At 42.2% G+C, this 13065-nt stretch overlaps 1 protein-coding gene across 1 annotated transcript in view; it reads right to left on the bottom strand.

The window, feature by feature from the left end:
- Nucleotides 1-13065, bottom strand: part of CDON (cell adhesion associated, oncogene regulated) — an 80728-nt gene that overhangs the window by 30180 nt on the left and 37483 nt on the right. Inside the window, exons 7-11 of the mRNA XM_006775052.2 lie at nucleotides 11861-12130; nucleotides 8971-9324; nucleotides 4023-4309; nucleotides 2565-2739; nucleotides 616-744 (exon numbers count right to left, since the gene is read on the bottom strand). Of these exons, the coding sequence (XP_006775115.1) occupies nucleotides 616-744; nucleotides 2565-2739; nucleotides 4023-4309; nucleotides 8971-9324; nucleotides 11861-12130 (1215 nt within the window). The remainder of the gene's footprint in view (nucleotides 1-615; nucleotides 745-2564; nucleotides 2740-4022; nucleotides 4310-8970; nucleotides 9325-11860; nucleotides 12131-13065) is intronic.

The following is a 13065-nucleotide window of genomic DNA, read 5'->3' as shown; positions in this document are numbered from 1 at the left end:
AAGAACACTGCACTTGGAGGTAAAAAATCTGAATTTGAATAGCAATTCTTCTGGTTTTTAGATTATCTCAAGCAAGCTGCATAGCTGCCTGAGTCTCAGTTTCCTGTTTTGTACAATAGACATGCTACCTTCTTCATCAGGTTCCTGTGATGATTAAATAAATTATCCAAAAACCGTAAGATTGACAAGATATAGCAATGAACCTGAGTGCGACTTGTAATCATTCAATTCAAAAAAGATCTAAATCTTACTACAGGTACCACCATATATTTTGATAAGTCATCAAAAATAAGTAAGACTTTTAGAGTTCAAAATGTAAATGTGGTTTCCCTGCCAGAGAGGAGACAGAAAAATCCTTTTTGTGAGTTATATAATCTTAGCACCAGATGTTCTGAATCTGAGTGTGTTACCTTAAACACCACTCATGGCACTAGGTTCCAGGATTTGAGTGTTACAGAGAATTTAAAGAAGATGGTTGAAATAGGACCTAGAAGAGTACATGGTGGCTCTAACCTGAATAATAAACAAATACCCTGTCCCATTCTGCTCGCCAATAATCTGAAACAGGTCAGCTATATTTATAAACAAACAGAGTAGGAATATTGGTCTCCTCACCTCCGCTGTGCCTGGAGGAGTCTGTCAGGACCACGCCAAAGTGGTCCGCAGCCTCCGAAACCACGGGGCGCTTCGGAATGCCCGCTGGAGGGGAGGGGGCCTGGGCATTTTTCGACGAGGGTGTTTTCTCTAGAAATATTAGAAAACATGCTGTAACATGAGCTTCTCTATATAAGCAAAGTAAGAAAAGATACCATGACATTCAACTGGCACACAGATGCAAACATATGGACTAACCTGTCACAGGTCTAAATTTAAGCCCTACATTGTAAATACCTACCTCTCAGAAGCACTGACTTTTAAAATTATTTTTTCTAGTACCTTAAAGGGAAAACTAAAATGAGTCTTTCTGCACAAGCTAACTTTAATTTACACACAGGAAAAAACACACACACACAAAAACGTCAAATGACTAGGGTAAAGGTTTTCAAACTGTCCGTTTTTCTTTTTACTGTACATATTTCTTAACTCTAAAACATAAAATTCATTATTAAAGAGATTCGGTTAAGTTTCTTCACAGAATAACTGTTGTACTAAGTTTTAAAATTTCAAGAGGCAAAAGGTGAAATGGGGTGATTATTTTAAAACTGAAAAACATGCTTATTCAATATTTATAGGTCAGACTCTGTAAACAACTGAGGACTAAATATAAAAATTAACTCAAAATACATTTCAAGTAAGAAATACTCATTATTTTTCTGGCCATCTCAGTAGTTAGATGAAAAGGTCTTTTTCAAAAGCCAATTGATAATTTCTTCTCAATCATCATACCTCCTTTTATTATTGTGCCCCAATAAACTCTGTCCCACCCATACCCCATCTCCCCTCCTTGAAGTCTTCTTATTGATCATCTGTGGCTGAGCTATGACAGCATCTTTTCCATCAAGCCTCCCCTCACAAGCTCCCCGCAGAAAGAATACTCTTTCTCTGCACATCCTGGCATTTTCTCTGCTAGTCTTTCCTAGCACTCACCAAGTCTGGTCTCTGCCTACACCCTTGCCTTCCTCCTGACCCTACAGCTAGAACTGTCCGTTGAAACATATATCAGGTTGTGTCACAACTCTGCTCAGTTGCCTTCCTCCTGATCCTACAGCTAGAACTGTCCGTTGAAACTTACATCAGGTTGTGTCACAACTCTGCTCAGATCCCTACAAAGCTCCCAACTCACTCAAAGTCAATGTCGACATGGTCCTGTGTGAATTGGCCACTCGGTCACCTCCCTGAGTGTTCTCCTCACTTACTCTGTTCCCATCAGAGGCTCCCTCAGTGTTCCAAGGATACACCACGCACACCCCACCCCAGGACCTTTGCACTTGCTATTCTCACTGCTGGGATGTTCTTTCCCCAGAGTCACATGGCTTTCCACTTCACCTCCTTAACATTCTGCTCTGCTGTTGACTGAAGACTTCTCTGGCCACCTCCCTAAACTGTGACAACTGCTACTCCATACACTTCCCACATCCATCCCCTAATTTATTTTTCTTGCTAACAGTCACCACTTCTAATATACTTGTAACCTAGGTATAAGTCTCTCCCAACTAGAATGTAAGCGCCTTGAGAACAGGAGTTTTGTCTATTTTGTTTATTGCCGGGCACATAGAAGCATTCAGTAACTATTAGCTGACCTGAGCTTTTACCGTGGAGTTGGTATTTATGCTTCTTTCTCACCTTTCTTAGCAAAGTGGAAGCTCCAACAGGATGGATGTTGTATTGATCACCTCTGTTCTCCCTGTGTCGGTTACCCTACGGCCTTACCTATCATAAGCTCTCAAAAATATCTGTGGAACATTGGGTGGAATGGAATAATATAACCATCCAATATGGCCAAAAAGAGGTACCATAATAGGCATATTTAATGAATTTATACATAAGACTCTCTACTAGCCAAAGGATGCTTACTAATAAAGCGACACAAGGCAGCCGGCCATTCCTCTTACAGATTTACTCACCTTTGCTGGTTCGGAAGGTCAGCATGGCGGGCTGTCCTTCGCCCGCTGCGCTTCTTGCTACCATCAGAACTTCATAGAGACTCGATGGCTCCAGTTCCGTTAAATGGAGCTCATTTTCACTGCCTGGGACTCGCACTGTGTGCCAGCTGCCCACCACGCCAACGCCATCATCCAGCTACTCAAGAGAAAATAGGCCATTAGAAACAGGAGATAAAGGGTAGACAAAGTTTCCATTCAAATTTGATAAAAACTACAAGTTATTCAGTTCCAGGGGAATTTTGGGAAGTGGTGTACCACGTTAAATAAAAGAGACACAATATTTCTTCAAATTAAGAAATATTAGGACTATAAGGAGGCCTGCAGCAAGAACCCAGGAATTCTCACTGTAAAGACTCCTGGCTCTGCTACCTCCCACCAACTACGGCCTCAAGCGAGTGATTTACCTCCCAAAGTCGGTTCCTTTTACTTGTAATGGAAACAATACTCGTTTCTTACTGGGCTAATGGGAGAATAAAGTAAGTATCTAATAATGTGTATTAATGATAACATACACTATACATAATAAATATGATAAAGTAGGATATGTATGCTTATATATATATGGGTTATATAATTATGGGTCATATATGTCTAGCATTCTTGCTTCATTCTTGACACTGTTCAATGGGTGCTGGATGAAATAAACGTAAGAGATCCAATCCATTATGTCTTCATTAATGGAAACAAGAGACAATCTCATATGGGAGTTTCCATGTGGCTAAGAACACTTCCTGCATCTAGAATCATCCAGTTAGGAAAGTAAAGAAACGTTCAAATCTCATGATGCTAGTTTTTCCAGATATTAAAAATATTACTATTAAAAGATGGATACCAAATATCTTGAACGAAGAAAATGATTTTTAAGTATGAGGGTCTCTCTTCCCATTTCATTCATCTGCTAGTCTCACTAAACAGAAGAGACTTTTAAATTTTGCTTTAATATAAGCCTCTGGAGGGAAAACATCTAGAAAATCAACAGTTTACTGTGATAAATAACCAAACAACACGAGATTCCAGTACAGTGAAGAAGACAACTTGAGATGCAAATGCTCATCAGAGATTATGCCCGAGGACTTTGTTCAAAAAGTTGTTTTCAATAAGAAAATGCTTCATTTGATAAATAAACTGGATATGACTATGTTAGACAAGGGGGAATGACTTCTAAAAGTGGTTGATAGCGCTTTATCCCCAAGAGGTTAAAATGTTTGCTAAAAACTGCTGAGAAGTCACGGGGTCCTGAGAATACCCATTTTGGGGAAACTGTTCATACTTCCTTCTCACTCCTTTATAAGCTGGTCAGTGCAGCCGGGATGTGTCTCCTGGAGCATCTTTCCTGCCGCTCCCCCAAAGGAAAGGTCATAAGCACATGCTACACACAGTGCGCAAGTGTGAGAAACGGTGATACCCGAGGAGACATACCTTCCGATACTTCACAAAGTAGGCATTGATGGGCAGCCCGCCGTCCCTCCCCGCCCTCCAGAGCAGGTTGTATGTGTCTGCAGTGGGGGTCTGCGGGGGGCTCAGGATGATGGGGGCCTCGGGCACTGAGGCGCCGCTCCCACTTTTCTCTGACGGTGACTCCACTGCGCTGAGATGTTCCCTCACTGGAAGCGAGCTCGCGAGTCCAGTTTCTGAACCCTCTCTCGTCTCACTCTGAGCGGCATCAGATGTGACGACTCCTGCTTTTGTATTTGTTTCCAAAGGAACTGCAGAGAAAGGGGGCAGGGAGAGAGGGAGGAAGAGGGAAGACGGCTTGAAGAAATGCATGATTCAGAGTCTTCTACACAGTGGCTTCACTGCCTGGCCACACTGATACAACGTGAGCCCTAAAAGGTAGAGCCGGTAACATTCAATGCAGAATTCGTGGAAACCTCTGACCTACCGTAGCTACCACTTATTCGTGAAGGAGAAAATTAATTGTTTGAAAAATCAATGATATGATGCAGTAGGTCAGTGGTGTAGAGGATGTTGAGCACACCTTATGCACCAAGCATGGTGCCAGATATTAATAAACATAATCTTATTTAATTCTTAAAACAACATTCTTAGAAAGTAATATTCCCACTTTACAGATAAAGAAATCAGGGTTCTGAGGGATTACGTGACAACAGCTGGCAGACGAATGTTAGTAGAGCTGCTAGGAAGAAGTGACAGGGCAATATATTAAAACAAATACATTGCCAGCACAAGAAAACTTAAGGATTGACAGTGAAGGTTCTCTAAAGCAGCGGTTGCCAACCTTTCGGACCTCACGGACCACCAGTGATCTGCGGACCACAGGTTGCTGACCGCTTCTCTAAAGGGCTATTAATATTGACCAAAAAAAGTCTCCTTTTTTTTTTCTTTACTACTTTTGTGGAGGAAGGGAGCACAGGAAACAACGCTGGAGTTTCTTTTCCACAGTGAAGTCAGATTTCTGGTAAAAGGAGGGTGTGTTTTTAGGAGAGCTCCTGCAGTTTAGTAGAGAAGCAACAAAAACCAGGACTAACAGTGTAAGGTCAATTCTCTGTTTGTTTAAAAGAGAGAAAAGGTGTCCCAGGAGCATCCTCCATCAAAGAACACAAGAAGCTAATGAGAAAATAATAGAGGAGAAAACTAATTAAGCTCACTGAGACTGCAAAATATTGCTCCTGGAACGGCCATGTTTACCTAGTGAGTCAGAATGTGGGCTGATGGGAAGGGTGGGATCTGGTGCCTGCTAATGCAGAATCGGACGCAAGCGAGTGGGGTGATTAGCTGTGGCTCACGGTATGGAGAAACCTTCTTAGCAACAGCAGTTTCACGGATCCTCTGGGCAGGTTACCACGGGGAAGTGGTGTTGGGCTGTAGGAGAGTTTCAATAGCGCATGCCTCAGTTTATACAGAGGCATGAGAAAAAGTGCGTGCTCCATCCGGCCTGTGTCTCAAAGTTCTACTCTGTTCCTCAGATGCAATGTGACTGTCCATACCCTTCTATCCAGAGGATTCAACCTATCTTCATTTACTATCCCAGTCATATACCTTGAGCCCTCACCAGAGACTAGATACAATTTATAAGGCCTTAACAGTACTTTCAAAAACTTTTTCATATATGTTATTTCAACTTATCTTCAAAGCAACTCTGTGAAATGCCAGAGTAGATCTCTAGCACTTTGTAAGGTGGAATGGTTTTCAGCACTGGAAAACAGATGGATGAAACTGTGGTTTTCTAAATACTGTAACTATGGCAATGAATTTAATGACTGAGTTGAAACTAATCAAACAGGGACTGTAACCATATCTGTCAAAGTTGTTCCTACTGTGACCACTCAGAGCAGCAACCCCACCCAACACTCTAGGAAACTCAGGCCAACTCTCATAGGGGTCTTGAAGAGCTACAACTCACTACAAATATCTGCACATCCACTACCCCAAAGGTCAAGGTCTCTGGAAAGAAAAAAGCCAGGGATGTGTGTGTGGGGAGAGGGGTAGGGGAGACCGTCCTCTCTCTCTTTGACCTGGCCTATTCCCCTGTTCACAATAAACAATGTAAATTTGCCTGTCAGTACACTGACATTTAATAAGGCTCAGATTCCTGTGGAAAGAAGCGGACTGTACTGTTCTGAGCATTAATGAACTCAGCTGCATCTCAATTATTAGAGAGCATGTAAAAGAGGCAATGCAGGACCACTTCGGCAGGATGTAGGTGATGGCGTTACTATACATAAAAATGGTATTTATCAAGACATTTATTGTGCAGAGGGCCATCTTAAAGGTCTAAGAAGATCTAATCTAAACAAGGCAGTCTATGTATCTTTTAAGGGCTTCAGATCACATGTAAAGTGAGGCATTTAGAGGAAATATCTGGTTTCATCAGCTATGGCTATGACCTCTACAGCTCCCTCTACCCTACATTTACATAAAGCCACCACTTCAGCTAAATGCTCCCCAAGCAGCACCTGCACTACACCTGTCTTACAGCTAACAACTCTGTGAACAGCCACTCTTACTTTTGCTTAGCAGATCCAATACATAAACACACACATATGCGTATTCATATATATTTATACACTTAGCACTCAATACCCTCTTTACTTGAGGATTTGTAAAGGTACTAAAATCAGTGACTATTCCTTCCTTCCTTAATCACCACATGGGTGATTATGATTTAGTAAAAAGTAGATAGTAATAGCCATACCCTAACACGCAATATTTATTGGAGGATTTCTGTTGCTAGACACAATTCTTTGCACTTTACACCTATTAACTCCCTGAATGCTCACATGGACCCTAAGAGTGGGGCATGTCACTATACCTGTTCCGCAGGCGAGGAAACAAGCAGAGACGAGTTCAGTAACTTGCCCCGGGTACTAAGCTCCTGCGTGGCAGAGCCAACCTCACACAGCCTGCGAGCTTACACTCACACCATCCCCGCCTCTGCATGCATGCACTGAGGAGCACAGAGTGGCAATGGAGTCCCTGGCCTTCCCCTCTCTTTCCACCTCCAGCCTCACCCAGAGCTAGGGACCTTGCGTACATGCAAATGGAAAGACAGGGCGCATCCACCCTCTATCTACCTCACTATCACTCCTATGCAGACAACCAGCCCCTGGCCACTCCCCTGGTGCAAGGGACCTGCACACCCCTGGCCACTCCCCTGGTGCAAGGGACCTCACACTCCGGGCCGCTCCCCTGGTGCAAGGGACCTCACACCCCGGGCCGCTCCCCTGGTGTAAGGGACCTCACACCCCGGGCCGCTCCCCTGGTGTAAGGGACCTCACACCCCGGGCCGCTCCCCTGGTGTAAGGGACCTCACACCCTGGGCCGCTCCCCTGGTGCAAGGGACCTCACACTGGTGGTGTGGCCTACACTCTGTTGGATGGACCAGGGGAAAGACCTGCGTGGAATCAGACTGCACTAATTGAAGCAGGAAATTCTGAAGCCCAGGCCTGTTGTACAGAAGGAGGAACAGGTCACCAATTTCTGGTAAGCAGCCCCTTGACCCCATGGCCTCTGACCTGTGGGGCCCGAGGACCCGAGGACCCAGGCAGAAGAAAGACCACTAAAGCAGAGGCCCAGGGCAGGAACCTCGGGTCCAGGAGTCAGGGCAGCACTGCTCTGTGATCGTCTTACTCTCACATGACAAATATGGTGACAATCTCCACTCAACTGACTACCTGCTGGGAATGCTGTTCTAAATATATACTGAGGACCCTGGCTGGGTAGCTCAGTTGGTTAGAGCGTTGTCCCAATACACCAAGGTTGTGGGTTCCATCTTCTGTCAGAGCCACATACAAGCAACCAATGAATGGTCGCCCACTCTCCCCCTTCCTCTCTCTCTCTCTCAAATCAATAAATGAAATTTTAAAAATTTAAATACCTACTGATGTAAGGTTTGAATTTGAATTTAGTCAAATTTGAATTTATTTTAATAATATTGATATTTTATTACCAGTACTTCAAAAACTAGATGTTAAGTCACCACCAAAAAAAAAAAAATCAGTAAAATATACAGAATTAACATTATACACCCCATTAGAAAAATAACAAATAAGATGGGGGAACACACAGGCAGGCATCGTTTGAGAGTACCAGGACTGCACTTGCTTTATGAAAGCCAACCCTTCAGACCGTGGGTGCTGCTCTGATCAAGGGTTCACCTTGAGAATGTCTGCAACGGCAATTTCAGTAGCTTAGAAAACCAGAAGCATTCATCACACAAAGCGGTCTGTGGGGTCTAGAATGAGTCTCCCCAAAATGTGCCTCAGTGGCATGCAGACTGTTTTGAGCTAAAGACAACGGTAGCTGCAGGCTCTCAAGAAACCTCTGCCCCTGCCTCACTACCTGGAAGAATTTTATCAGAGGCCTTGCCCAGGAGGGATGAGCAGAGACAACCTCTTCTGACTATCTACAGGGCAGGACAATCTTCGGTTTACTGAAGGTCTGCTCTTCTTATCACCTGCCATGTCCTATGTACCTATGTTCCCTTTCTATCTTGGAACCTCTCCTGCATGCGGGGTCTCTGGCTCTCTCATGTATGTGGGGTTCCCATACACATGTATGTATTAAATTTGGTTCTTTTCTCTTGCTACTCTGTCTCCTATCTATTTGATGATTAGACCAGCCTTGAGGATAGAGAGAAGTTTGTTCCTACCCCACAGGTCATATCTGGAGCTTCCATATGACAACTACAAGCTTAGCAAATACATCAGAAATGGAGGCCAAAGTTCAGCCAGTTCATGTTAAGGCCAAATATCAAAAACTACCATTCTACATATCACTGTCATTAGGGAAAAAATTCTATCTTTAGAGACTGCTGGATTCATTAAGCTACCACTTTAAAGTACTTTATCTCCTATTATCAAAGAAAACTATTCACCTGGAAAAGAAAACACTAATGGCAACTCACCCACTGTGAGGACAGCTTCCGACTGCGTGGAGCCGTGTTCATTCGTGGCTTCGCAGGTGTACTTCCCCGCATGCTCCTGAGCAACGGCCTGTATGTACAGTGAGCTGGAGCCACCTCGGGACATGACGAAGTAGACAGGCTCTGCGTCAAAGCCCCCGGGTCTTAGCAAGTGCGACTTTCGGGATTTCGATCTAAGGACTTGAGACGGGTGGCTGGTTATCAATCCATGCCTGTCATACCAGCGCATGACCGGAACTGGCACTCCGGTGGCATTACAGGACAAAGTCACAAAGTCTCCAGCTGCCACCTTTGTGCTTGCTGGGGCTGTAATTATTACTGGCTTGAGTCCACTGTCTGTTAAGAAAGTCATTCACATACAAAAAATTAAGAACATTATAGTATCACAGTGCAAAATAATTCCATCCTATTGTGTAAAAGTTCTCAATGTCGTGAGCAAATGGCAGTCAGAAACATCTCTTTTATACGTGTTTCTAAACAGTGTTTTACATGCAGAACAGTGTGAAGAACACGATCATTCACTGAAATAGTGTTTGCAATGTCACACACAAGTAGTGATACAGTCAGGATAGTAATGATTGGAACAAAGACAATTCCCTTGTTAGTTCTCTTCTCAACCTGCACCAAGTAAAGCATCAATAAAAAGTAGGATTTTTCATAGTTGTCGGGTCCCACACATTTCCTACACAGATTTCCTGTCCTTCAGAAAGAAAGGAATGTATATAATCTGCAGAGAGCTTTCCAATAGGTATCCTGTACACACGTGACCACTAAAAATATAGACCGTGTGAAGCCAAAACCTCAGACTTTAACATGAAAAAGGTGTAAAGTGGCAAAAAACGATTCCTTCATGAAAACAGTCAATTTCTGGTGGTGGGAGATAGGATTAAGCAATCTATAATAATAAAAGCATAATATGCTAATTAGGCTGGACATCCTTCCAGACAACCTTCAGGACGAAGCCAGGGCTGTGAGGGAAGCCCGGGTCCCGGGTGCCAGAGGAAAGCCAGTGCCGGCAGCCGGGGGAAGGAAGGCCTACTCTTGCACGAATTTCCTGCATCGGGCTTCTAGTCTGATTATAAAAAGCCTGTGAACCCTGACCAGGTGGCTCAGTTGGTTGGAGCACCCTCCCATACACCGAAAGATTGCAGGTTCTATCTCTTGTCAGGGAAGTGCGGAAGGCAATTGCTTAATGTTTCTTTCTCACATCAATCTTTCTCTTTCTCTCTGTCTCTCTCCTGTCTTCTCTCTAAAAAAAAAAAAAATCAATGAAAACATATCCTGGGATGAGGATTTTAAAAACAAAAGCTTGGGAGAAAACTCTGTTCTGAGTACAAGTTGATAAACATACTTTCTACCATATCATGAACATTTTTGTTTCTAAAAGTGGCACCAACTCTTCGCTTTTGGTCCCCAGTATTCTCGGGAATATTTTTTTTTCTTTTTTAAAATATATTTTTATTGATTTCAGAGAGGAAGGGAGAGAGAGATAGAAACATCAATGATGAGAGAGAATCATTGATCAGCTGCCTCCTGCACAATCCCACTAGGGATCGAGCCAGCAACCCGGGCATGTGCCCTTGAACAGAATTGAACTCGGACCCTTCAGTGTGCAGGCCGACACTCTATCCACTGAGCCAAATCAGTTAGGGGCTTGGGACTATTTTTAAGTATGCCTACAATGGAATACTGGTGACAAATGACATTTTCTCCAGCATATCTTTCTCTTTCTCTAGTCCAACTCCCTGCATTTGAGAAGCCAATCAACATTTGCCACTATCAGGTCTCTGACTCTGGTACTATCAGATCTCTGAATCTCGTATGAGTTAAATGCTACATCTCACTAGTCATAACCTGCATTTCCCTGAGCACTAATGACGCTGAATATCTTTTCACGTGTTTATGTGTCACATATTTTTCCTTAGTGAAATGTCTTTTGTCCATTCTTCTACTGGATCATTTATCTTTTTTGCAATGGTTCAGAGTTCTCTGCATATACCACATACTGTTCTTTTGTTAGTTACTAAGTTACTAGTATCTTCTCCCAGCTTCTTTTCATTTTTCGTGGTATCTTTTAATGACTAGGATATTTTAATTTCAATAGCCATCAATCTTTTTAGAAATTAGCCTAAAATACCTTGTTAAAAAGTTTTACTGAGATCATACAGATATTCTTCTCTGATTTCTTCAAAAACTTTGCCATTTTGCCTTTCTACTAGTGTATAGACCTTTAACCCACTGGGAATTTCTTTGGATACAAGATGAGTTAGAGATTCACTTCCTTCTTTTTCTCCACTTGGACAGCCAATTATTTCACATCAAAACTTGACCTGGAGGTCCACCGCCTGGTGCTCTGCAAAGCCACCTAAGTCAAGTCCTTAGTGCAAGTGTCTTTTTGAAGATCTCTGCCTCGTTCCAAGAGTCTATTTTTCTGTTCCTGCATCAATACAACTGTCTTAATTGCCCCAGATTTTGGAATATGTTCTAAAATGTGGTGAGGCAAGGACCCCACATTTTTTTCTTTTTTAAGAATGCCTTATCTATTCTTGGGCCTTTGACCATCCATAAAAATTTCAGGATTGGCTTGTCAAAGTCCTCAAAATATTCTGATAGAATTTTAATTGAAATTGCAAGAATCTACAGAAAGACTTTGGAAAGATCTGTTGAAAAAATTTTTTTAAAAAAGTTGTTAATGAGCTGATTAAATAAGGCCGCTTCATGGACATGCCTATCTGCAACTAGGAAGGACCAGGGAACATGGAGCAGTTCTGTGAGGGTGACGGGATCATTCCCTTTAGTTAAATTTCAACCATAACAAAAGCTTGTCTGACAAGTAGAATTTCCTATAATTAATCACATGACTAAACACTACCTTTTTGAATGTCAAGTCTCCCAGTAGACTGCATAAATCCAATCCCATTATCCGCGACACACTGATACAGGCCAGAGTCTTCCATGGTAACACCACTGATTTTCAATCCATTTTCTGCAGTTAGATGTCGTGGGGAAGGAGGAATGGGCTGTGCATTATGAAACCAGGTACGGTTGGGGGATGGGTTCCCACGAACCTCACAGGTAAACTGCACTGTGGCCCCCAGAGACACAGTCTGATCCTGCAGTCCTTTAGAAATAGAAGCATGTTCTGAAAACAAAACATAAATTATCACACGAGTCAGATAAAATCTTCCCTACCAATAACTAGTTAAAACCAAACTGGATTGTTTATTCACATTCTCCCATCTGCTGTGGTCAAGAAAAAAATTAGAAATGTATTTTAACTTTCCTTTCATAGGGTAAACCATATGTTACTAATATGTTATAATCTCTTTTTATAGCTCTCCCGACCCACTTAACTCCCTCAACACACACACATACACATAAAGTTTCTAATTTGGGGCTTCTCTTAGCATTAGTTTCAGGTGATTTGTTTGAAATAAAGTAATAGTTGCCCTAGATTTCAAACAAGAGCCAAAACAGAAAAACTCTTATTCAGAAGTTAAAATTCTTTTTTATAGCCAATTCTTAGGTGTATACTGGCCAAAAAACTTCCTTTAATATCCATCAAGTGAGTTTTTACCTAAACAAAGTAAATCATGCACTGACATTTGTAATATATGCCCAAATTAAATGATTAGGCATATTAATCTAGTCCTAACGATCATTAAACCTTAAAGCCCATTCGCCATACACTTACATTCATTTCAGTGAAACCTACATCAGGCCACTGTTGCAATTACACTCACACAGATTTACAAAAACTGTATTAAGTATGAAACCATTTACCATCTATTTTTTCTGGTTTTCATGAAAACCTGCTTTTATAAAGGAAAACCTTTCTGCTACTACACATGACAGAGAGGTAGCTGAGAGAAAGGAACAGCTTTGAGATAAAGAGTAGACATAGAAATGTAGATGAAACTAATGCTAATTCTATGAGCCAGATACAGTGAAAGCATTGCAAAAGGGAAAATGAATGAAATAGATTCCTTTTTGAGATATTTTCCAGTCAGTTCTCTGCCTTAGTTACTATTACTGGACAGTACACCTGATAGTAGCCCAGAATATTCCATCCTGCTG

Source organism: Myotis davidii, unplaced genomic scaffold (genome assembly GCF_000327345.1).
Source record: "Myotis davidii unplaced genomic scaffold, ASM32734v1 scaffold148, whole genome shotgun sequence".
NCBI lineage: Eukaryota > Metazoa > Chordata > Mammalia > Chiroptera > Vespertilionidae > Myotis > Myotis davidii.
This window is presented reverse-complemented; position numbering and strand designations above follow the sequence as displayed.